This window comes from Amblyomma americanum, chromosome 5 (assembly GCF_052857255.1).
Source record: "Amblyomma americanum isolate KBUSLIRL-KWMA chromosome 5, ASM5285725v1, whole genome shotgun sequence".
NCBI lineage: Eukaryota > Metazoa > Arthropoda > Arachnida > Ixodida > Ixodidae > Amblyomma > Amblyomma americanum.
This window is the reverse complement of record NC_135501.1, coordinates 190,118,919-190,142,653: the sequence shown is the minus strand read 5'-3', so window position 1 is coordinate 190,142,653 and position 23,735 is coordinate 190,118,919. Positions and strand designations below refer to the sequence as shown.

The 23,735-nt window shown below is 47.4% G+C and overlaps 1 protein-coding gene across 1 annotated transcript; it reads right to left on the bottom strand.

Moving 5' to 3' along the window:
- Positions 1–922: 922 nt before the first annotated feature.
- Positions 923–23,390, bottom strand: LOC144133277 (silk gland factor 1-like). The gene is made up of 2 exons (XM_077666226.1): positions 22,066–23,390; positions 923–1,436 (listed from the first exon to the last, which is right to left on the bottom strand). Exons 1-2 carry the CDS (start codon positions 23,161–23,163, stop codon positions 1,212–1,214), a joined length of 1,323 nt encoding a protein of 440 aa, XP_077522352.1. The 5' UTR covers positions 23,164–23,390; the 3' UTR covers positions 923–1,211.
- Positions 23,391–23,735: the final 345 nt, after the last annotated feature.

Sequence of the window (23,735 nt, the reverse complement as noted above, 5' to 3'; positions counted from 1 at the left end):
CTGCAAGTGTCCACAGCGACTCCTGCGTGATGGTCAGTGTTCTTCGTTTGCATCATCAGCCAGGTTGAGATTTTGTCTTCAATCTTGCATACTGGCAACATGGCCTCGACCATGAACCCGATTCGGCGACCAACCATTGGCTCCTAGCTCTCCGCGTCTACGCTTCTCAAGCGAGCGTACAACGCACGTGATGACGTCGAGATGACAGTGTACGTCCAGCTAGGCCTACTGCGCACCTCTACTGGTCAGGTTGCCCACGACGTCGATGGAAACAATGCGTTTGGGCTCCACTGAGCTCAGTTATGAGGGCCGTGAAAGTCGTCTCTGTGAATTCTGATGGGACGCCATACGGAAGCCCGAAGCTCACGCGCGGGTCGATCTTGATCTTGATCGACACCTCAGACCCACATTCCTCCAGGGGCCACAGCTCTTTTAAACCGACCACGCTTCCTCCTACCTACAGCAGGCTAGCGGTTCGCGGTTGTACGACATGAGGAGGGACGCGATGTGACGCGAAGGAAGTCGACAAAGAGCTGACATGGCGCCCTGAAACAGAACGGCTTACAGAACGGGCCACCAATTGCGCGCCGCGGTGGCTCGGTGGATATGGCGCTCGGCTGCTGACCCGAAAGACGCTGGTTAGATCCCGGCCGCGGCGCGGAATTTCGATGGAGGCGAAATTCCGGAGGCCCGTGTGCTGTGCGATGTCAGTGCACGTAAAGAAATCCAGGTGGTCGAAATTTCCGGAGCCCTCCACGACGGCGTCCCTCATAGCCTGAGTCGCTTTGGGACGTTGAACCACCGTAAACGAAACCAAACAAGAACGGGCCACCAACTTCGAAGCCACCTTCCAGACGCTCCCCATTCGCATGCGGATCTTGCACATGGATTCGGATGACACACTCGCAGAGGTTTCAGGAAGGGGTATCTCTCTCTCTGTCTCCTACACGTGGCCAGGAGGACCTTCTGGGGCCGGTCTTGAGAACACCATGCGCCACGTCGCCGCTTGTCCAGCGCTGTTCTGCGTCGGGGCCGAGTCGCCGGGACCATGCACGCACCTCTGCAGCAGCTCCATCACCGCCGCTACAAGCCAGCTGTTACGGGGCGGGGGCCGCGCGCGATGTCTTCGGGGTAGTCCGCACGACGGGCGGGGGGCGGGAGTCTTCCGCGGGCGGGTCTCTGGCCGCTCAGAAGTCCCGCAGCTCCTCGTCTCAGAGGCTGGGCGTCGCCGACTGGTACATGGAGTAGAGCGACGGGTGGTAGTAGGTGGACGAGTCGTTGGGCAGCGCCGTGTGTCCCGCGATGGGAGGCGAGAGCGGGTTGTAGCCGCCGTAGCCGGACATCTCGTACAGCTTCAGGTCGACCTTGCTTTCGTTGGCCGCGATGATGCTGTTGATCGAGAACGGGTGGCTCGAGGGGTTGTAATGGGGGTCGCCCTGCGAAAGGCACAAAAAAAGGGAAAACGAAGACGTCGTTAGTACACAACCCGACCGCGGCGGCTGCGTTTTTATGGAGGCAAAACGCTAAGGCGCCCGTGTGCTGTGCGATGTCGGTGCACGTTAAAGATCCCCAGGTGGTCGAAATTATTCCGGAGCCCTCCACTACGGCACCTCTTTCTTCCTTTCTTCTATCGCTCCCTCCTTTAACCCTTCCCTTACGGCGCGGTTCAGGTGTCCAACGATATATGAGACAGATACTGCGCCATTTCCTTTCCCCCAAAACCAATTATTATTATTAGTAGTAGTAGTACACAGCACTGCTAGGCTTTAGCGCTAAGCCTCGCGAGTTTAAAAAATACGCGGGGCTTAACGCCTCAAAGCTACGCATGGAGCTAGGAGAGGAACTGTATGTTAGGGCTCCGGATTGATTTCAACCATCTGGGATTCTTTGCCGCGCACTGACACCGCACAGCACAAGGGCGTATTTAAATGAAATACGTCCGCCAAAACTGGGATTCGATCCCGCGACCTTGGACTCAGCAGCCGAACGCCAAAGTGATCAAAATGAAGGTGAAAATGAAGGTGAGGTCCACCGCCTTGGTGGAGCTTTGTCCTTTTCCATTATAGTCTATAAAATATGCCGTGAACATCACGCGGTCATCATAAATGCATCTCCACTGCAAACAGGTGCAGACACTCCGTGAAATCTGAAGTATAGGCCGTGGGTATCATAATTATAGTCACAGACACTGCAATTCTAGTGTTATATTGAGACAAGTCGTTGACAGCTTTTCGTCAGGACTGTTCATTCACAGTGCGCTCAAGAGTGCACGCGCCACACACACAAAAAAAAACGAGCGTCGTTTAAATCATTATGCACTTGTGAAGAAGTAAAACACTCGATACTTGTGAAATTGCAGAACAGTCGGCCAAAGCGATGCCATTGTACCTATGGCACTGCACTGAACAGGTGTGCGACCATACCTTGCACCAATTTCTGCGAATGCAAGGGTGCGAGTTATAGGAATTCAAACGCATCCTTAAGGGTGCGAACTTTACAGCGTAAGTCCACAGTCAGACGCTGATTAGGATATTATAATAACGATGCACAAAAGTAGGTACAGAACGCGAATTTAAATATCAAAGCAGAGCGAACTGCTCTATACTCAAAATGGTTCACAAGAATTCTTAAACGTGGATAAGTTCATATATCAATAGTTAACGAAAGCGTTTATAATATGTATTCTTGTGCGTAAGACTGTTTCATGACCTGTGGAAATGCCAGTGCCCCAGCCAATCAAAATGTCACCAAATGAGGTTCCTACCAATCACAGGTCGATCTTGTGTGCACACCAAGACGTCACACGGACTGCGTAGTGAGCCCTGCTGCAGACCTCGTCAAGAGCAGAGTCGCCGAATCAAAAGCGCCTCAAATGTCTTGCGAACGTAGTTCCATTTAAATGATATATGACGTCGTACGCAGCGCATAGATTGAATGCGTTTAAGCGGCGACTCTTCCCGCTCCATGAAAGACACCTGACACAAGGCCATGTATATGCACCCGCCATGTGTAGCTTCAGTGAGACAGACCAGCCTCTCAAAGGGATAACACAGTTATATGGATACATATAAGAGTATACAGAAATCTATGAAGGAATATGCAGGCACTGTGGCGTCTCACCAAAGGTAAAGCTAATACAGAGAGTTTTTAGGCTGCATAGGCATGAACGAAAATGACCAACGTGTGAGGAAGCTCTTGCATTAACACACTCTTACGTCCTAATGTTTTCATCAGTCTCCTCCTGCGTTATAACACTGCGAAAATACCGACGACCATAAAAAGCTGCGCTGCCTTATGAAAATAATATACACACTACTAATTATATCAGTGGGCCACGGACATGTTTAAGTTTCTTACTTGGCTCTCATTTCACATTTTTTATCCCACGCCGTTGATCACGAATAAGATAAAACTACCGTTTTGATGTGTTCACCGATAAGGACAATATAGTCTGCTGACTTCACGTCAACATACGTAATGAGCCACCAGAATGTTGTTATTAACTGAACATTAGCATAGTAGGCATGAATGTCTTTAAAGGAAACTAGTCACCTTAACATGCTGCACAACGATGCTGCACACTCTCCAAGACGGAATAAAAATGTGTCAGAACATCAACAAACACCGTAAAAAAAAGAAACCGACGCCACAATTACGCCAACGCAACGCAAAAGTTCAGCGACAGATGGACGCGACAGAGGAGTCACGCCTGTAAAGAAAGCAGGGTCTGTTATCACCGGCTTTCCCAGCAACATTGATAGAGAGAACGCTATAATCTGCCGGTTTATCCATGGAATATTGCCATCACTCCGTTCGCATTGTGCGAGCTGGATAACGAAAAAGTCCCGTTCTCCAACGGGACCCGCAGGTGGCTTCATTTTACAGCGACAGCTGTTAATGCCAAGTTTCCCATTATGCGGCGTCGCTGTCGCTGGCGTAACACATCATTCGTAACGTGTCACGCTGAGTAGTCTGAAGCAGTGACGTCACGCATGAAGTCAAGACAACGCGACAAGCTGTTTAGTAAGAATGGACCCTTACAAAATTTTTTGAACAGTCTATAGACTGTCCATAGACTTCTGTATATAAATTCTACAGGCTCTCTATTGACAAACCCTAGAGAACAGTCTATAGGCAATGCAAATTCTATAGACAGTTTATAGACAACCTAGATTTATGGCCATACACTTTAGACTTTTGTCTATAGACAGTCTGTAGACTATAAATAGACAAAAATAAATATCTATATGAATGCAATAGAGTCTGTAAGAAGTCTAAAGACTGTCTATAGACAATTTTTATAAATGGGAGTGACACATCACAATTGTCATGACAACGCGCCACGCTGATTGGAGCACAATGCCGATCACTGATAAGTCTGAACACAAAGACGTCACTCGTGACGTCGCGAGGCATTCACTAGAACTTAAGTGTGGCTTTAATGCGAGTGTAGCGGCAAAAACGCAACGGTCATCCTACACCCGGTACGCAGAGTTACTAAACATATTGCAACTGTCATTTCGGTATCTCGACGTCCGTGATATTAATGCGCTGCTAAATGTCCGGTCGATCTTTTCAACCATCTTTCCACATACCGCGCTTGCTCACCACCACCTTGGAACATGAAAAAGGTCGGAGCACGATCTCCTCTTCAGATGCCTCCGTCTCTATTCTTTGAGCCATAGTAACGTCCAATGGGAAATATCTAGCGGCATGAGTTAGCCAGAACATGATGGCGCGAACCTCCCCGTGCCCGTCTGTTAAAGGCAGACGTGAGTATACATCATCTCGTGAGTGCGCCACTTCTCGCATGCAGCTGCCCGTGAAGCGGCCATCGCCGTGACAGCCCATATAAAAATGGTCTATAGACAGTCTATAGACTTCTTGTAGACTCTATTGCCTTATTATAGATGTTTTATTTCGTCTATTTATAGTCTATAGACTGTCAATAGACAAAAGTTTACAAAAAGTGCATGTTCTTAAATCTGTAGATTGTCTATAGACTGTCTATGGGATTTGTATTGCCTATAGACTTCTGTAAGGTTTGTCTATAGAGAGTCTATAGACTTTATATGCCGAAGTCTATGGACAGTCTATAGACTGTCTAATTAAATTTTTGTAAGGGAGGGATCTCTCGCTTTGAGACACACACAGCTGTCGCAGTAAAGACAGCTGACATTCGAATAGTGCACAACTTTCGAATTCACCCTGGAAAAAGCTATAAAATTACGGTCATTCGAATATCAAACTCCATTTTGCACACGTCCAAAACAATGTGGTGTAGGGCGACTTGAAAATGACGCCAACTTCCTAGTGAACTTAACACGGAGCTTTTACTCAGCAAAAATGTCTGTGATCTGACTACGCGACCGCTATGCCGATGTGGATAAAATCTGGCGCATATATATAAAAGGATATGAGAGTTGTGATGGAATCATGTTTTTCGTTTACTGCAGACTGTTTCATAAAAGTAATTGGAAATCACAAGATTTAAAATTTCCTAGCTTCACAATGGCAACAGACATTCCTGTTCAGCAAATCATAAATATTACAGCGTGCAGATGGGACAGAACTAACATTTTAATTTACAATGTTCATGAGAGTTTTGCACAACTATTGCTTTAAAATGCTGATCTAATATATAAAGTTGAAGAGATCATTTTTTTCGCTGAGAAATGTTTTACTAGATCAGACGCCGTAATTATTAAACCTGTTTCCGTGAGGCAACTACAAACATTTAAAATCCAGCTTAGGTGCTGTGAAACGCTTCGGGCTTTTCGACTACATAAAACTGATGTCCTAAATAAAATTTTTGCATCCTTCAGGCACTATACTTTCTTTCGTATGTGACCAATTTCATTTCAATAGGTGAGAGACTTCAGGTAATGCATTTCTGAGTGCATACGTACTCAGACAAAGGCGCCGGAGATGAAGCTAATCAATGTTTATCAGACTATTTCCGGGTGCAAAGGCTCAAGGCATGTGGCGCAGCGCAGACCCTCAGACAGTCTGTGAACTGTCCATAAACTTTTATCAACAAGGCGTATAGACTGCTTGCAGACAAATATTGCGCAATTATGGCCTTATAGTTTCTGTGGAGGTTATCTATCGAGAGCCTGCAGACCTCTACACAAGACTCGCAGCAAACATATCTCTCCAGAGAGAGCATATACTCCTAACAGACCCTCAGTGGATATTTGTCTAGCCTAAGGTAACCTATCTATTTATGGCCTTACATTTCCAGTAAAATTTTGTCTAATGACAGTCTACAGACTTCCGTCTACTAGGCTCTCAGTAGATATGACTCAACAGACAGTCTGCAGACTTCTGTCTACTATAGACCAGCAGGGACCATTTGTCTACTGACTACTTTTGAACGATCTATGAATTTATGACCACACAGATTAGTAGAACTCTGTGCATTTGTGTATAGAGTGTGCATACTTCTGTGTAACATACCCTCGGTAGACATTTTTCTGCGGACAGTCTGTAGACTTCTGTCCACTAGAATCTCAGAGAACGCTTGTCTACAGACTGTCTATGAACGATCTATAGCATTCTCTTATTACCTTTTAGTAAAATATAGCCTCTATAAACATGTCTGTTTACATTCCAAGGACATGCAGGGTGTATTATCGGGGGTGCTTACTCCCCTAGAACACTCGCATTGACCAGCAAGGGAAGGAGGGAGTTTTCGTTTGAGAACTTTTTCGAACGCTACTCCGTGTATACCCCCCAAGGAAGTTTTTTTGATTATCTGCCGAGATTATCTGAGTGCGAAGAACCCAACATACAACTTATAAAAATTGTTGACGCCTCTGGCAAATAATCAGATCTAGTAACTTTGTGCACTACATTATTGAGGGTGGGCAGCTGAGCTGTAGTTTTTGAGCTCGTACCACTCAAGAGCGCACTGCATACACAACACTCTTTCACATGCTCATAATTTCACATGCTTTCAGGCTCATTTACCAAACTTCAAGGACAAAAGATGCCCATATTTGGGCCTCTGTGAAAACCCGTCATGCAGCTTATGCAGTAGGTCCTACCTTCACCAACTAATTGTTCGGATAGGCGGCACCCGTCATCTACACATTCATGCCTACTGAAGGCGCACACAAGATAGGAAAGTATATATATACGCAATATGACGTGGATGATGCAAACTTGTACGGTGCAACACTATGACTGTTCAGAACAGCCACACAGAACGTTTCTCTGCAGCTTCTGCATAAAAAAACCTTGAGAAGCGTCGTGTCCGGCGCATGCAGCGTCAGATGGCGACATTGAAGGATATCTAAGAACAATATCGGAAACGAGAGTTATCCCTACTCCGCTCCAGATCAGCACTGCTGTGTCAGGGTCGCCTGCGCGTACCCGAAAATAACCAGCCGTTTCCTAACATGTACTGATTTCCCGCATCTGAAACAAGGCTAGATTTAGATATACGCGTACCTCCACGTATGATCACAAAGCACTGCCTCGGCGAGAAATTTGTTCGATGTCTGAACTGAAGGTGACGCGAGACTTTCATGCGACATGAGAGGCTGAACAAAATTCTAGCTCGTCAAGAAGTAGTACTGTATCCAGAAGTACTGGTCGTATACTGCTCGATAGGTTGTCACACTCACGCGTGACTAGTGTCCTCGTTCCTCGTCACGCAGACTCACATCTGTGAGTTTGAGTCAGTTGTTCAGAGTGTGAGTATGAGAAAGTGGGCGTGAGTGTGAGTCAGGCACGTAATCAAGGGGGACTCGAGGGCTCTCCCCTCCCCCAAACTCCGAAATCAAGCTGATCCCTCCTCCCACGGTTCCTGTGCTGTTTTTAAGCATGTGCCACCCAGCACCCCTCCCCATCCCCACTCGATGCAAAAAGTTACCTTGGGCCTATATCGAAATATATTTTTGGCTACGAGCCTCCTATGAGTGGACGTGAGTGTGAGTAAAAGTCGCAAACCAAGGAGGGCACTTGGTGGTTCATTGCCGCAGCTGCGAAAAATGTAAGCCGATGTTCCACCGGTGGACCATTTTGGCCAAGAGAATTAACCGATACGAGCGAGAAATTTTAGAGCCTTCTCACATTAGCAATCACAAATAAAACTGCGTAAGTGTTGCATCTATACATTCAACAGAAAAAGAGCGTGCTTACCTTGGGACTGAATAAGAAATTAAAAAAATAAAAGTCAGAAAGCTTACATCATTGCACGTGTCCTACGGAGATGTGACGAGAAGATTCATGTGTGGAGGGTTTTGTGCGGTAATGTTTCTTTCAGCCCTTACAAAAACGGTCTATAGACAGTCTATAGACTTTTTATAGGCTCTATTGCCTTCCTATAGATATTTATTTTTGTCTCTTCATAGTCTATGAACTGTCTATAGACAAAAGTCTACCAAAAATGTACGGCCATAAATCCATAGGTTGTCTATAGACTGTCTATATGATTTGTATTGCCCATAGACTGTTCTCAGAGGTTTGTCTATAGAGATTCTATAGACTTTATAGACAGAAGTCAATGGATAGTCTATAGACTGTCTAAAGAAATTTTTGTGAGGGAGTATTGTGCAGATAAAAGTTCTTCATTGTCATGCATCTCGTCTTTGCGTCCGCGTCATTGTGTTCCGCCGATAACTTGTCAAGTTCTGGGTGTGAGTGGCTGTTGATGTGAGAATAGATAAGAGAGCATGGAGGGACGAAAAAGCAGCAGGAAATAGCAGCAGGAAACATAATTTTACGTTAGTGAAAATCGCGAACCTGCATCAGAATGTACCTGCCTACACTACACGCCGCACAGAAATATGGAATGTTTCGAGATACAGAACTAATTATAGCAAACAGATGCTTGAGAATAATTTACCAAGGTTGTTGAATTCCCTAATTGAAATGGGTATCGACATTCTAAGCATGAACCCGTCAAACTTTAAAGCCTTCATGCGTTCCTATACTGCATAAAATGTAATATATTTTTGTCTTTATTATTTCTTTAATATCTCTGTCTCTCCTTCATACATATTTGTGAATGTTTCTATGTTTTGTTTTGGGCTTTCTTTATTCACTTCTTGTGTTCTGATGAGCTGACTGCCACCGCTGCTCTGTCAAGTGTACACCAGGATGCAGGACCGGTCAAGCCTCCAGGAGGCTTTTTGCCTGCCATCCTCGACATTATATCTGTATGGTGTAATGTTGAAATAAATATTTGAGAAAATATTCATGAGTGAGTGTAAGTGAACCACCCCTCATGGTGCCGAGCGAAGCTAGATGCTCATAAGTGGTTATCCACTGCGATCGCAAGCCACTAAGTCGTTATCACCATCATCGTCGCCCTTCATGCAATCTCCAGCTCACAGCAGACGACAAAATAGCTTATCAAAGCAGCTGGATGCTGCTGCTGACGGGCTTTTGCGGGTTGACATAAGCTCAGCCTCGGTTCTGGAATGAAAAAGCTTTCAAGACCAATTCGCGACTCAATCACGAATGCATGGTTCAGTCTTCTTGCTTCCAATTAAACCATGACAGACTTTTAAGCGCAGGTTCTGAGAAAGTTCAACTAAATGCTGAAATTGAAGCTGCCTAGGAACACATATTAATATATAAAAAGATCAATGTGGTTTTGCTATGACCAACCCTCCCCACGTGTCAAATCTGATCGCCACGGGTTCTTTGGCGAATGCTTGTTCTCCTCTACTGTATGGGAAACATTGCAGCAACACGCTCTATGCACTGCCTCGCAAAAGCTGTGTAGCATGGTGGAAGATATACATAGACAGCAAATCAGTGGCCGAACACACAAAGGTGTTAGCAGGTATGGGAACGATTCGTGATTTTATGGCACTCATGCACTGTCCATTCACTAGTTGTCCACACAGGCAAAGATGCTGATCAATTTGGCTACGGAATGGCTGACGCCAAGCGGTGGCTGCCAAAATGTTACAAGGGTCCAGCGCTATTAGTAGAAAGAAAGCGCCAATGATGTACTCTGTACGTATACCTTTTGCAAAGCCTTCTGCAAGTAAAATGTTAATTTGTCATTTTGTTTATCACATTTAGTCATCATTATCATGCAAAAGCTACAGCCACCGCATTTATATTATTACATAGTTCTTGAGATAAGACAAACAAATTTGTTCACTAAGGTGTACTCCGAAAAGAGAACACGCATCCGTTGCAGTTCACAAAATAAACACGCATACATCGGCAATGGAAGGGCGTTAGTACCTCAAGTGCGTATACTTCAGGTTTATTAACATACTTCCAGCGAATACAACGCTTAGGGATGGTCACTGTTTCGAGAATTCTTGCGAGAATCGAACGTAATGCAAGCAGTTGCGAACACATATACGTATAGAGAAACGCTACGATATATCTGTGTGTCCCGAGATTTTTATCATCCTCATAAATTCCAAGACCGTCTTTTACTTCTATTACACAGTCAAGCAAATACACCACTCGACCAGCAGCACGTCTCCGCACCATCCCTCACACAAAGCTAGCGATGTGAACACAATTTAGGCTATATAGCACCACAAGAACACTCCGAAGAATCACTGTAACCTTTAACAATACTGAAATAAAATTTTCGTTTCAATGCACGCCTGGACTTAACAGTCATGATGCCACAGTTCTCATTGGGGCTCACAAATGCACCTTTGATTATGAACCTGACATTCCCGTTGCTTCTAAACAGTAACGGTGTTGCATGGGTCTTGTGTACACTCTTGTGTATACGCCCAACGACTGTATTCCTTTTTTCGGCTTACACTTATCGCTGAATAAGCGGCTATAGCATAAAGCGGGAGTTCACATGCAGCGTCACTCCTTTCCAATGAACTTAATGATGAGCGCACGAACGATGATGTTCGCTATGGTTGTTAACGGGAAGACACCACCAACAGCGAGAACAGAACGAGCGTCACCGTTTACATATGTTCCTTGTGCATGCGTCTGCCCTTTTCATATGCACGTTCATGGTGATAATAATAATAATAATTGGTTTTTTGGGGAAAGGAAATGGCGCAGTATCTGCCTCACATCTCGGCGGACACCTGAACCGCGCCGTAAGGGAAGGGATAAAGGAGGGAGTGAAAGAAGAAAAGAAGAAAGAGGTGCCGTAGAGGAGGGCTCTGGAATAATTTCGACCACCTGTGGATCTTTAACGTGCACTGACATCGCACAGTACACGGGCGCCTCTTAGCGTTTTGCCTCCATCAAAACGCAGCCGCCGCGGTCGGGTTCCAACCCGGGAACTCCGGATCAGTAGCCGAGCGCCCTACCCACTGAGCCACCGCGGCGGGGTGCACGTTCATCCGTGTTGATGTCTTCTGACGCTGAAACAAGAATTCCCCTATATGGGAGTAAAAAGAGAATAATCAATCCTCTAGTGCACACCCTTTTACGGGCAGGGTATTCTACCATGTTTCGGGGTAGATTTCGATCCTTCAACATACGGAATTACTGTTGGCAATGGAGGCATGTTCCAACCTTAAATCACAGTAGCTTGAAGCAATTAGCGATGGAAGGAGACTTCTAAACGCGGCCCCTGAGGTCTTGAGGTTAGCAAGTACATTCTAAACAAGATGGAGTAAAAAGGAGAGTAAGCTGTCCTTTAGCGCACTGTCTTTGATAAAAAAGAGTGCGCTAAAGGATAGCTATCTCTCCTTTTTACTCCCCTAAGCATAATCTTATTTAGAGCGTAGAGGAGACTGAAACCAAGGTTAAAATCATGTAAGAACTTCGCATGTTTTGAAGAAGAAATGTATTTTCGTTGCCAAAGATATGTATTCCGTATTTTTAGGGATGCAACTCCATCCGAGGGCATGAGCAGCATACCGCGCCCCTATTAAGGAATGCGCAAGTGGACGGCCAACCCCCTCTTAGGGTAATTCGTGATTAGCGTGTGTATACCGACCGACAAGGACTTGCTGGTTTCACACTGCCCTTTCTTCGCCGGACGCCGCCATGTTTTCTAAAATGTTAAAGAAACATCGAGGACAACGTATTCAATGTTTATTGTTAGTAAAAAAAAAATCAGTTCTATTGTTCTTTCTGGCTATGCTGGTGTTTCCGGCAGTAAAATAGGAATTCGTTGCTGAGAAAAAAAGACTTGAAAAAGGAACATTTTTTCCCCGCTAACCGATGCATGCAACTCGTGACTTCATACCGAAAAGGATTCCGTGATCATCGTTTCGCAGTGAAATGCCTGTGCAGCCTGACCTCGGGAATTAGAGCCGCCGCGGTGGCTGACTGGTTATGGCGCTCGGCTGCTGGCCCGAAAGACGCGGGTTCGATCCCGGCCGCGGAGGTTTAATTTCGATGGAGGCGAAATTCTAGCGGCCCGTGTACTGTGCGATGTCATTGCACGTAAAAGAACCTCCGGAGCCCTTCACTACGGCGTCTCTCATAGTCTGAGTCGCTTTGGAACGTTAAATTCCCATAAAACATGATCCTCGGGAATTCGAGCAAAAAAAAAAAAAAAACTGCATTGACGCACCACAGTCTGCTATCGAAAACGGCCGATGGTGTCTATACCTGCATTTTATTCTTTATGTTTTCTTGCTCGTAGAAACAAGAAAAAGTGGTAGGGTTTTCACGTAGTTAACGCGAGTAGACGCGCGAAAGCGTGTGTTCATTATTCGCATTTTCTTTCTGTCGTCTGCATGTGTCTGGGCTCTGGTGGAATGGCACATACACACAGAGGGGGATCTGCATGTTGTTGTTGCCTTAGTGGCATGGCACATAACCACGACGGGGGGTAGGCCGGGGTTCAGTGGGGAGAGCCAAAAGAAGAGGGCAAACTGGTGCCAAGCTAATGGTAGTGCTTGGGGTAATATATCAGAATAATTAAAGAGGGAAGAAAAACAAAACAAAAATAGAACGGGAGAGGAGATCACAGAATTGAATACATGAAAATTGCACACAACCGCGTTTCTCGTTCTTCATCGTCGCACCCTCTCTCCACACTGTGGCAGCTGGCGCGACGCTCTCCTCCCATTGGCTGCAGCTGGCGCGACGCTCCTCCGAACTTTCCCGAGCTTCCTCCTATTGGCTGCAACTGGCGCGACGCTCCTCCGAACTTTCCCGAGCTTCCTCCGATTGGCTGCAGCTTGCGCAACGTTCCTCCGAACTAACCCGAGCTTCCTCCCATTGACTGCAGCTTGCGCGACGCTCCTCCGAATTTCCCGAGCTTCCTCCGATTGGCTGCAGCTTGCGGGACGCTCCTCCGAACTAACCCGAGCTTCCTACCATTGGCTGCAGCTTGCGCGACGCTCCTCCGAACTTTCCCGAGCTTCCTCCCATTGACTGCAGCTTGCGCGACGTTCCTCCGAACTAACCCGAGCTTCCTCCCATTGGCTGCAGCTTGCGCGACACTCCTCCGAACTTTCCCGAGCTTCCTCCGATTGGCTGCAGCTTGCGCGACGTTCCTCCGAACTCACTCGAGCTTCCTCCCATTGGCTGCAGCTGGCGCGACGCTCCTCCGAACTTCCCCGAGCTTCCTCCCATTGGCTGCAGCTTGCGCGACGCTCTTCCGAACTAACCCGAGCTTCCTCCGATTGGCTGAAGCTTGCGCGACGCTCTTCCGAACTAACCCGAGCTTCCTCCGATTGGCTGCAGCTTTGCGCGACGCTCCTCCGAACTTCTCCGAGCTTCCTCCGATTGGCTGCAGCTTGCGCGACGCTCCTCCGAGCTTACCCGAGTTACTCCGGTCACACAAGACAAAATTCTTACTCGGGATTGGTACGTCTGGAGTGCTTTCGTACCGAAAATTTTCGGTGAAAGCAACGTCTTCGTCATTGGAACGTGGTAACCTATCGATGTAGACAAACTTCGATTTGTCCTCTCTGTCTATTTAACGTGACTTCACCTTTCGACAGCCTTTGATCGTCAACAACCGTCGCCAAATCCGCTCGGTGCAACCAACCACCAGCGAGTTCAACAGCGACCATTAAAACAACCCGTACGATAGTCGCGCCATTCGTGCGTTTGCAAAGGGAGTTGCGGTGCGCAATTAGTTCATACCAGTTATTATCGGTAACCCTTGTGAATGCGTTTAACTAGACAAAACGGTCAAGCTAGCACACAAATCGAATTGTTGATGCGACACAGAACGGTACATGCGCATACAATATTCGTTCTATCCTCACGCATTAATTCCCCTTAAGTTAAGGAACCCAGTCTCTTACCTTGCCTATACCTTGCATAGTTCAATTTTGAGATATTCACATCGTTTATTTGGCAAAGTAAGGATTCGCGCATATTTTGGTACATGCCCTCTTCCTTTGTGTTTTTGCGCGAGCTGTTCGTTCGTCAGAGTAAAAGATTTTTTGATTATGTCAGGACGGCGCGAAAACAACAAGGACCAAAGAGGCACACGAACACAAAAGGACAGGCACCAACTAGCCCAAACCAAAGTATTTTTTGAGAGTAAAAGAAACTTGTTATCCTACCAAACACATTTGGAGAGTCACAAGAGACGTGATGACGTCAGCGACCGGCCGTTAATTTCCGACATGTGCCGAGATGAGTTGGCGTTCCGATTTTTTCATATCCGTGCGCACACTAGAGCTACAGACAGTGGCCACAGCAGCCGAAATGAGGAACTGAAAATACTCATCTCGCGTTTAATTCAAAGGATGCTGGGCTCGGCGAGAGTTACGGGGAAGGATCACGCCTAGAGGCAACATTAAGCGACGCGGACAGCCTGTGGGGAACCAGGAAATAAGCTAAATATTACTCGAGCAGAGGGAAGAAAATCTGAAAAAAAGTAATATTCGTGACACTGCGGCTCTATGCTCAGTACGGAGCAGCATATACAGCAGACTGAAAAATTTCCTTGCGAGTCCTACGTATACAGAGGCGGCGATTATGTAGAGTAAAAGATCGTTCATACACCGCATGTATTCAAGCAACACGTGAAAACATTTAGAGGGAACTAATATTTTAATGCCTGCTTTAGCAAAGTTGGAATCCAACTGTCTGAACGTAACGAAAAGCGACCATGACCGCAGAGCATGTCAGCAGCTCCGGTGGTTTCTGTGAGCGCAATAATGTCCGGCGGCGAATGCAATTAAGCAGCTCAGACACAAAAACTTTTTTGATTATCTCACAGCCCGTGGAGCCCGAAAATACCGACCGACTGCGATGACAGGCAGGTTTTGACATGGTCTTTAGATTGCAAGGCACACTGAGGCCGCTTAAAGAAAAGTATAGCTTTTTCCTCCTCACGTGACCCCTAAAATCTTTAAGCCGGGCACTGCATGAGTAAAATCTTCACTCCACAGTGTTAAAACATATACCACACCTGGATGAAGTACTAAAGAGATACTGTCCTGTAAAGACACGTCAGGATTACGGAATAAGGCGCCGGTACAACATTATGGAAGAAAAGAAAGTGAACTCGCTGTATACCGACATAGCTTCAGGCACTGACAATAAGAACTGACAGCACTATTCGACCGACGGACAACTGATTGGTTTTTAATCTATCATCTTTTGTTTGCATCATAATGTGCTAGCGTGTTTTGGTTTCTAAATGTATTGAAATGAAATATATTATATTGAAATATTACTTTATAACTTTTCAAGTAGCATAAACACTGCATTCGCTACTTGTATAAGTTTCATGTTCATAATCATTTTTGACATCTGCTGTGTGTATCACTCTTTAGGAAGTGTAGGCACTGCATTTGCTCTAGGTATAAGCTTCGTCTTCATATTATTTTGATTGTGCTGTTAAGTCCACTGCGTGATGCTGCCTGTAGGCCCCCAGGGCCCAGTCAAGCTGTCTGTGGGAGCTATTTGCATGGGGGACCCCCAACTTGTAGGTCGGAAATAAAGTGGATTTAGATTTGGATTTGGATTTGGAAAAAAAAAATTATAATGTACTACGTTTCTTCACGGCTTTGTTGCTCATATGTACGTGGCAAGGTAAAAGATAGCACTTTAAAATTCATCTTTGTATTCTAACCTGCAGCGTTATCACATCAAGAAGGAAAAATGATACAAGCATTATATTCACAAAGCCTTGATAACATCCTAATTGCGAACTTGTTTCAAAATCAACGAGTAATAGAAATACGCAACTTGGATAAATACAGACGAAGTATAGAAATGAAGCTCAAGACCTGGACAAAAAATGGGAACATGAAATAGATTATTTCACAAGACACGCAAAGTGTTGCACTGTATACCTGTCCGTCCAGGCTTAAAAGCGGAGCGCCTTTTTGCGATACGTTCTAAATGTCGATAAGAATGACCAGAACAAATTCATTCCTATTTATTATTAATTCCGCACACAGTAATTATATATTAAAACTATTCTACAATTACATATTTCTAGCATTGTTGAACTTATGAAACTTGCATCGCATCGTCACAGCGCTATTAGTCGATATTGTCATAAAACTCCAGGCAACTCAATGGTGCGTTATGTTGTGCTAACGATACTGAATAAGTAACTTTCATCGCATCGTCACAGCGCTATTAGTCGATATTTTCATAAAACTCCAGGCAACTCAATGGTGCGTTATGTCGTGCTATCGATACTGAATAAGTATATGTATTGTACTGAATGTTATCTGCTTGTAAGTTCCTGCGTATTGAGTGCAATATTTGCCGATCAAGCATGGTTGTAAACGCTTTCACCCATAGTACCCGTTAATTGTTCTTGATTCTAAAAGAGCCACCAAGAACTGTTAGGCAATGTAAACACAGTCGTTATTCACTGCCGCCTCTTCCCCACGTATTTAATAATTTTATCTATAAATTCCCCCAAACCCCCTATACAATGCCGCCGCGGTGGCTCAGTGGTTATATGGCGCTCGGCTGCTGACCCGAAAGACGCGGGTTCGATCCCGGTTGCGGCGGTCGAATTTCGATGGAGGCGAAATTATAGAGCTCCGTGTACTGTGCGATGTCAGTGCACGTTAAAGAACCCCAGGTCGTCGAAATTTCCGGAGACCTCTACTACGGCGTCCCTCATAGTCTGAGTCGCTTTGGGACGTTAAACCCCATGAACCAACCAAGAAAACCCCTACAACATCTTATATAAATAAAGGTAAAATAGAAACATTGCGATTTTATATTAGCAAAATTTTCAGGCGGCTGGGCGAAAAAAATAAAAGAAATAGTTTAATGCTGAAGTTCCAGGCATGGCGATTTCGGCGTGTGTAGAAGTGAACAACGCCGTGTGTCGACACTCAAAGTATTTTTTTTTTCCAGGTCCTTAAGACAAAAGAAAACTGGGGCTGATGTTGGGTATGACTCGTACCATAAACAAGGTCACCGTTCGAGGTCCACAATTGCGGCAGTGGATAAGCACGCCACAAGCCTTTGCAGCTATATAGACAGCGTGCGCCCGTATATAGACATTTATGTACAGAGAGACATGGAATCTTGAGGAAATATTGACCCAGACGACTGCCAATAGAGATTAACGACATACGCCTACATGCACGCCTGAGACAGGTCTATATTGACGCAATTGCTGAAATCTAGTAGTACGTATGTGAGGTGTACGTGTGTGTACACCGCAGGTGGAGGTACAAAAAAAAGAGCTATATTAAATAGAACCTAGAAACGATAAAGATTAGCGCTAAAGCGTGCAAACGTCAGCAGTGTAAAACTCTCCAAACTATTTGCATGTACCTGCTCAGGCGAGAAAGATATCAGTCTGCCGCCTTCGATAGATATGCCTGGCCTCGATAGTGCATAGAGTGGACGCAGTATTTGCTTTATGAGTGACGTAATGTAATCATCGGAAGGCGGTCACATAAAAGGCGGACCAAATAACGGTGCTCGTAGAGATAAAAAGGCACGAGGCAAAAGGAATTCAATACCGTTACTATTTTCTGAAAACCGAACAAGTAGAATCGTGCACACTGATCTGCCTGTTTCCGCGGTAGGAATACTGCGGTATATAAAAAGAGAGAATGAATTCAATCTCGATTATATTCGTAGATAATGCATCCGAACGGTGACCTGACTGCGAAGCTTCCTGCGACGATTTACTGTAAGCATGTCTTCTTTTGCGCTGCGGTGGCTCAGTGGTTAGGGCGCTCGGCTACTGATTCGGAGTTCCCGGGTTCGAACCCGACCGCGGCGGCTGCGTTTCGATGGAGGCGAAACGCTAAGGCGGCCGTGCGCTGTGCGATGTCAGTGCACGTTAAAGATCCCCAGGTGGTCGAAAATATTCCGGAGCCCTCCATTATACGGCACCTCTTTCTTCCTTTCTTCTCTCAGTCCCTCCTTTATCCCTTCCCTTAAGGCGCGGTTCAGGTGTCCAACGATATATGAGACAGATACTGCGCCATTTCCTTTCCCGAAAGACCCATTTTCAATCAACCCGCCGCGGTGGCTCAGTGGTTAGGGCGCTCGGCTACTGATCCGGAGTTCCCGGGCTCGAACCCGACCGCGGCGGCTGCGTTTTTATGGAGGAAAAACGCTAAGGCGCCCGTGTGCTGTGCGATTTCAGTGCACGTTAAAGATCCCCAGGTCGTCGAAATTATTTCCGGAGACTTCCACTACGGCACCTCTTTCTTCCTTTCTTCTCTCACTCCCTCCTTTATCCCTTCCCTTACGGCGCGGTTCAGGTGTCCGCCGAGATGTGAGACAGATACTGCGCCATTTCCTTTCCCCCAAAACCAATTATCATTAGAAACAAAAGTAGGCAGCTCTTGCACGTACGCGGAAACTCTGCGGTGTGGCAATTCACGAGACAACATAATTTTCATAAATAAGAAAAAAAAATGAGATTTGATTTTGTAAACGGTTTTTGTGCAACCTACCTCTTCGACATTTCATAAAATAGTGAGAGCAAGAAATAGGACATTTTACTTCTAGGACAAAAACGAGGGCTTATATTAAACTGTCTTTTGCACCAAAAAATACCAGCTAAAAACACTAATTATGGAGTAATTTTTATAGCCCGGAATTACTAAAAAAATATCGCACTCTTTGGCCCCGTTGAATACCACAAACAAAACCCAGAAACGTACGACCTTTTGTAATAATATGCACTACGTTAGAGGCTCTATTACGCTGTATACAACACACCTTCTATACCTTGGCAATGATCATTTCCACGTGTCCTGCTAATAAGCGTAATTGACAACAGGAAAATGTAAATCAGAGCAGTGATTCTGTCGAGCTTGTATTGACTGCCAACAGAATCCTACCGAGATTTTATGGTGCAGCGTCAACGTGGTTTCTCGTTTTATTCTAAGTGATACAAGTACTCGCTCATAAGGTGCCTAACGAGGAAAAAGAATTCGTTGTTCGATTTAAAACTGACCCCTGCCAACGGCGAGCACGCGTGAAACATACTCAGCGTCCGGCTATTTTCATTGATACCAAGGGACCTTAAAACAATGTGCGGCTTGTGCGCAACCAATCAAATGAAAAATCTGCGAGAGAACAAAATAAAACGTGCGTTTCCTCAAACCTCATTTGGAGATTCTTGCTAAGTGTCGCCAGTTGGATTGATGAGTACAGCGTACAAGACGATTTGAAGTCTGCACATTAGATTAATTGCAATTGCTATTTTCGTTGATTTGCATCACAGTCGCCTCGGCCATAGGACTTAAATGTAGCTGCATATAAGCGTACACAACAGATCCAGGAAGCAGATAGAAGACAGTCGTTTTTTTTTTTTCTCGAATCACTCGTTACGTTTGCTTGTAGAATATAAGTGTTCTTGTAAGCGACACTCGTTTGGCTGAAATTAGAAAAAATTATTCCCCTGCATCATCATCAACCTGGCTAGGCCCACTGCAGGGCAAAGTCCTCTCCCATGTCTCTACAATTAACCCTGTCCTTTGCCAGCTGTGGCTACCGTATCCTCGCAAACTTCTTAATCTCATCCGCCAACCTAACTTTCTGCCGCCACCTGGTATACGCTTGCCTTCTCTTAATAATAATAATAATAATTGGTTTTTGAGGAAAGGAAATGGTGCAGTATCTGTCCCATATATCTTTGGACACCTGAACCACGCAGTAAGGGAAGGGATAAAGGAGGGAGTGAAAGAAAGGAAGAATAGGTGCCGTAGTGGAGGGCTCCGGAATAATTTCGACCACCTGGGGATCTTTAACGTGCACTGACATCGCACAGCACAGGGGCGCCTTAGCGTTTTTCCTCCATAAAAACGCAGCCGCCGCGGTCGGGTTCGAGCCCGGGAACTCCGGATCAGTAGTCGAGCGCCCTAACCACTGAGCCACCACGGCGGGGCCGCTTGCCTTCTCTTGGAATGCACTCCGTTACCTTTAAAGACCAGCGGTTATCTTGCCTTCGCATTGCATGCCCTACCCAAGCCCATTTCTCCCGCTTGATTTCGACTAGGATGTCATTAACCGGCGTTTGTTCCCTCACCCACTCTGCCCTCTTCCGCTGCACTTCGTCGAAAATAATCTGTTGTTTATTGTTGACCAACCAAAGCCAGGCGCCGTCCTGACAACCATGTCATCATGTGAAAGGGATGTTGGCTGTTCGCAAATATTAACTTCGGTTTTGCGTAAGTTCAATTGTTCTTCAACTAACAACGAGCTACGACACCAGAACCTTGTATATCTTGCAAGCTTTCATAATTCCACACTCATAAAATCGTATAAAATGTTACACCTCGCTGTTGCGATGGTTGACGCTCGAACAGACGTTCTCATCTGTCTAGCAGCTGGATGCCACCTTATCAGTTGTTTCAGGTGATGTCAATGCCGACGGAACCCTTGCGCATTTAATGAATCGACAATGATGACACTAAACGTCTACCATTTGTAATTATGGCAGTCATCGCCCTGTTTTCGCTGAAGACTGCAGAACTTGATTTCTTGACACAAAGCTCCGCAACAAGTGGTCACGTCCGGGACTGAGGTCGTAGCTAGCCCCTCCATGACATATCAAAAATAACCGCTGCTGGCTCTACCAGCATTGTTAAAGCACCGGGTGTCTTGATATTTCACGCATGCTCAGCAGGACCGTTGCAAACGGTACATGCAACGCCGAATGCACAGGTTTGATCAAAAGTTTCCAGGCCACAGGATCAGCTTTTGAGCAGTATAGTCACGCAGTTATGACACTCCCGAAGCTCAAAATGTCTGCATGCATGGTAGAAGAAGCATCGTTCTGATATCTAAAAAGTTTGATAGCTCTATCGGCATCATAACTGCCAGGATATACCCACGAAAAGCAGACCATGTGGCCTGGGAACTTTTCACCAACCGTGTACAGTCGCAAATGCACTGCAAGTTTCAAGTTCCGTTGTTATTGCTCTTAACCTGGTCACGTGATTAGACGGGCCTTTATCATCGCCAAAGTGTGTCTTCAAAACGGACTCCCAATAGAAACGTCAGCAAAGATCGTCGCCTATGCAACTTCATTTCCCTTTCACTTATGGGAGGATACCGCGTACAATTGATGGAAATTCCCAGGACAAACTACTCACGCTCTGGTTTCGAGTGCTCGCATTGTTCACTGCAGAGCGCGATGCCCCCTGAGCCTACAGCCAACACTTCCTCGAACCCGGCCGATGTCACAGTGCCCGGGTGTGGTGCTTATCAGCGCATACGTATGCACATTGCAGGTGAACGCCTGGAGTGTGTGTGTCTGTGACTATCATTCCTGCGCAGGTCATCGCCGTAATGAACTCTAATGACCCTACCGCTGCAAGCGGAACGCATGTTTTTTTCTCGAGGACTAAACTTTGGTATTTGTGACAGCACTTTCATCGTTTGAAACACAGACCGCCTGCGCACATGACTGATGCGGCGGTTAACGCCCCCAACGACCAAAAAGGAAAAAAAAAAACTGGTTTTAGCACAGCTGGATACTTCGCAGGCCGCAGTTGACACCTCCAATTCGTTTCCAGCGCCCGGATCATTTCAACGTGCACTGAAGTCTACGCATTCGTGTGTGTTTGTGCCTGATCGAAATGCGGATCGGCATTAAAACCTGCGACCCCGTCCATTGCCCTCAAGCCTACAGGATGGCCAGGTGTCGGGATTGCCGTCACCCCCTGCACGAACTTCTATGCAAGCCTGTTGTAGGCTCTGGCGCCGCAGCTTATATGCGCTCGGGACACCCACCTTAAGCAGGGACTCGTGTAGCGCGTGGTGCGGTCCCATGGCCGGCGAACAACAGCTGGACGGGTCCTGGTGCGAGCCGTAGCCCATGCCCAGCATGGCCGGATTGGAGGTGGGCGCCAACGCATGGTGGTGCTGTTGCTGCTGTGGGTGCTGCTGCGACTGATGATGCTGCTGCTGCTGCTGTTGAGCGTGCTGTTGTTGCTGATGCTGCTGCTGCTGGTGGTGCGGCGGAGGGGGCTGCATCATGTGTCCCGGAGACTCGGAGGCCGGCACCTTGGCCTTGGAGTTGTGGTGGTGTCCGCCGCCGGGCGTGGACTTCTGCGCCTGGCGCACGGCCTCGCGCTTTTCGCACTTGAATCGCTTCTGGCGGCGCAGGTAGCAGCCGTTCTCGAACATGTTGCCCGAGTCCGGGTGCAGCGTCCAGAAGGAGCCCTTGCCCGGCTTGTCCGGCGTGCGCGGCACCTTGACGAAGCAGTCGTTGAAGCTGAGCGAGTGGCGTATGGAGTTCTGCCAGCGCTGCTGGTTCTGGCGGTAGTAGGGGAACAGGTCCATGATGAACTGGTAGATCTCGCTGAGCGTCAGCATCTTGCTCGGGCTGTTCTGGATGGCCATGGTGATGAGCGAGATGTACGAGTAGGGCGGCTTGGCGTGCGTGTAAGACCGCCGGTACGCCTTGGAGTCGGCGCGGGCCCTCTGCAGGGCGCCCGGAGAGTCCGGGCCGCCGCCGCCGGACGCGGTCGCCGGTCCGGCGGCGGGCACGGCCGGCAAGAAGTCGCGACCCAGGCCGCCGATGAGACCCGCCGACACCCCGTTCATGCCGGCCTGGCCCAGCGAGTTCATCGAGTTCATCGATCCCAGCGGCGCCACCGAGGGGGACATGCAGGCCGAGCCCGACGTCATGGCTGAGCCGGCCGCGTTGCCGAACGACTGCGGCGCGTAGCCCGTGGCGTGCATGCCCATGCCCATGTTGTAACCGGCGGCGCTCTGCAGCGGCTGCATGGCGGCCGCCCCGGACGCCGCGCCGTTGCTCATGGAGCCGCAGCCGCCGGACGCGTCCTGGTAGCCCTTGTGCTGGCCCAGCATGCTCGTCGCCGTCATCGCAGCTCGCGCATCGCTCACCGAACCCCGCCGACCAGAAGCACACACCGACGGCGATAGGCTACGCTTCTCTCCGTCTCGCTCGCTGGTTTCGCGCGCGAGTGCTGTCGCCGATGCCAACACGTTTCACACACCGAAACACCACACTCGGTTCCACGCGAACGTTGAGGATTTTTTTTCGACCTGGCGGCTCCCCACCCGCCGCCGAGCTGCGCCGCTGGGTAAATAAGGCATCGAGGCTGCTGCCTTCGCTACTGGGGCCGCCTCCCGCCATTGTAGCCGGACCCCGTGACCACGCCCACGGCAGAGACCGCCCCCGATGCAACGTCACACGACGTCGAGCCAATGGTGAGCTCGGAAGAGACATCTCCTCCTCTTCCGGGGCTTAAAAGTCTCTTTTCTCCTTTCTCGCGCGCCTCTAGCGCCGCGCCTCGTCTTCTGTTTCTCTCCTCGACGAGGGGCCGTTATGCGCTCTTTGTGCGTTGCGCGCGCAGCGGTGGCTCCCCCTCTCTCGCTGCGTCCAACGCCGGCGCTCTTTCTACGGACGTGAGCGCGCGCGGAAAGAGCTCGTC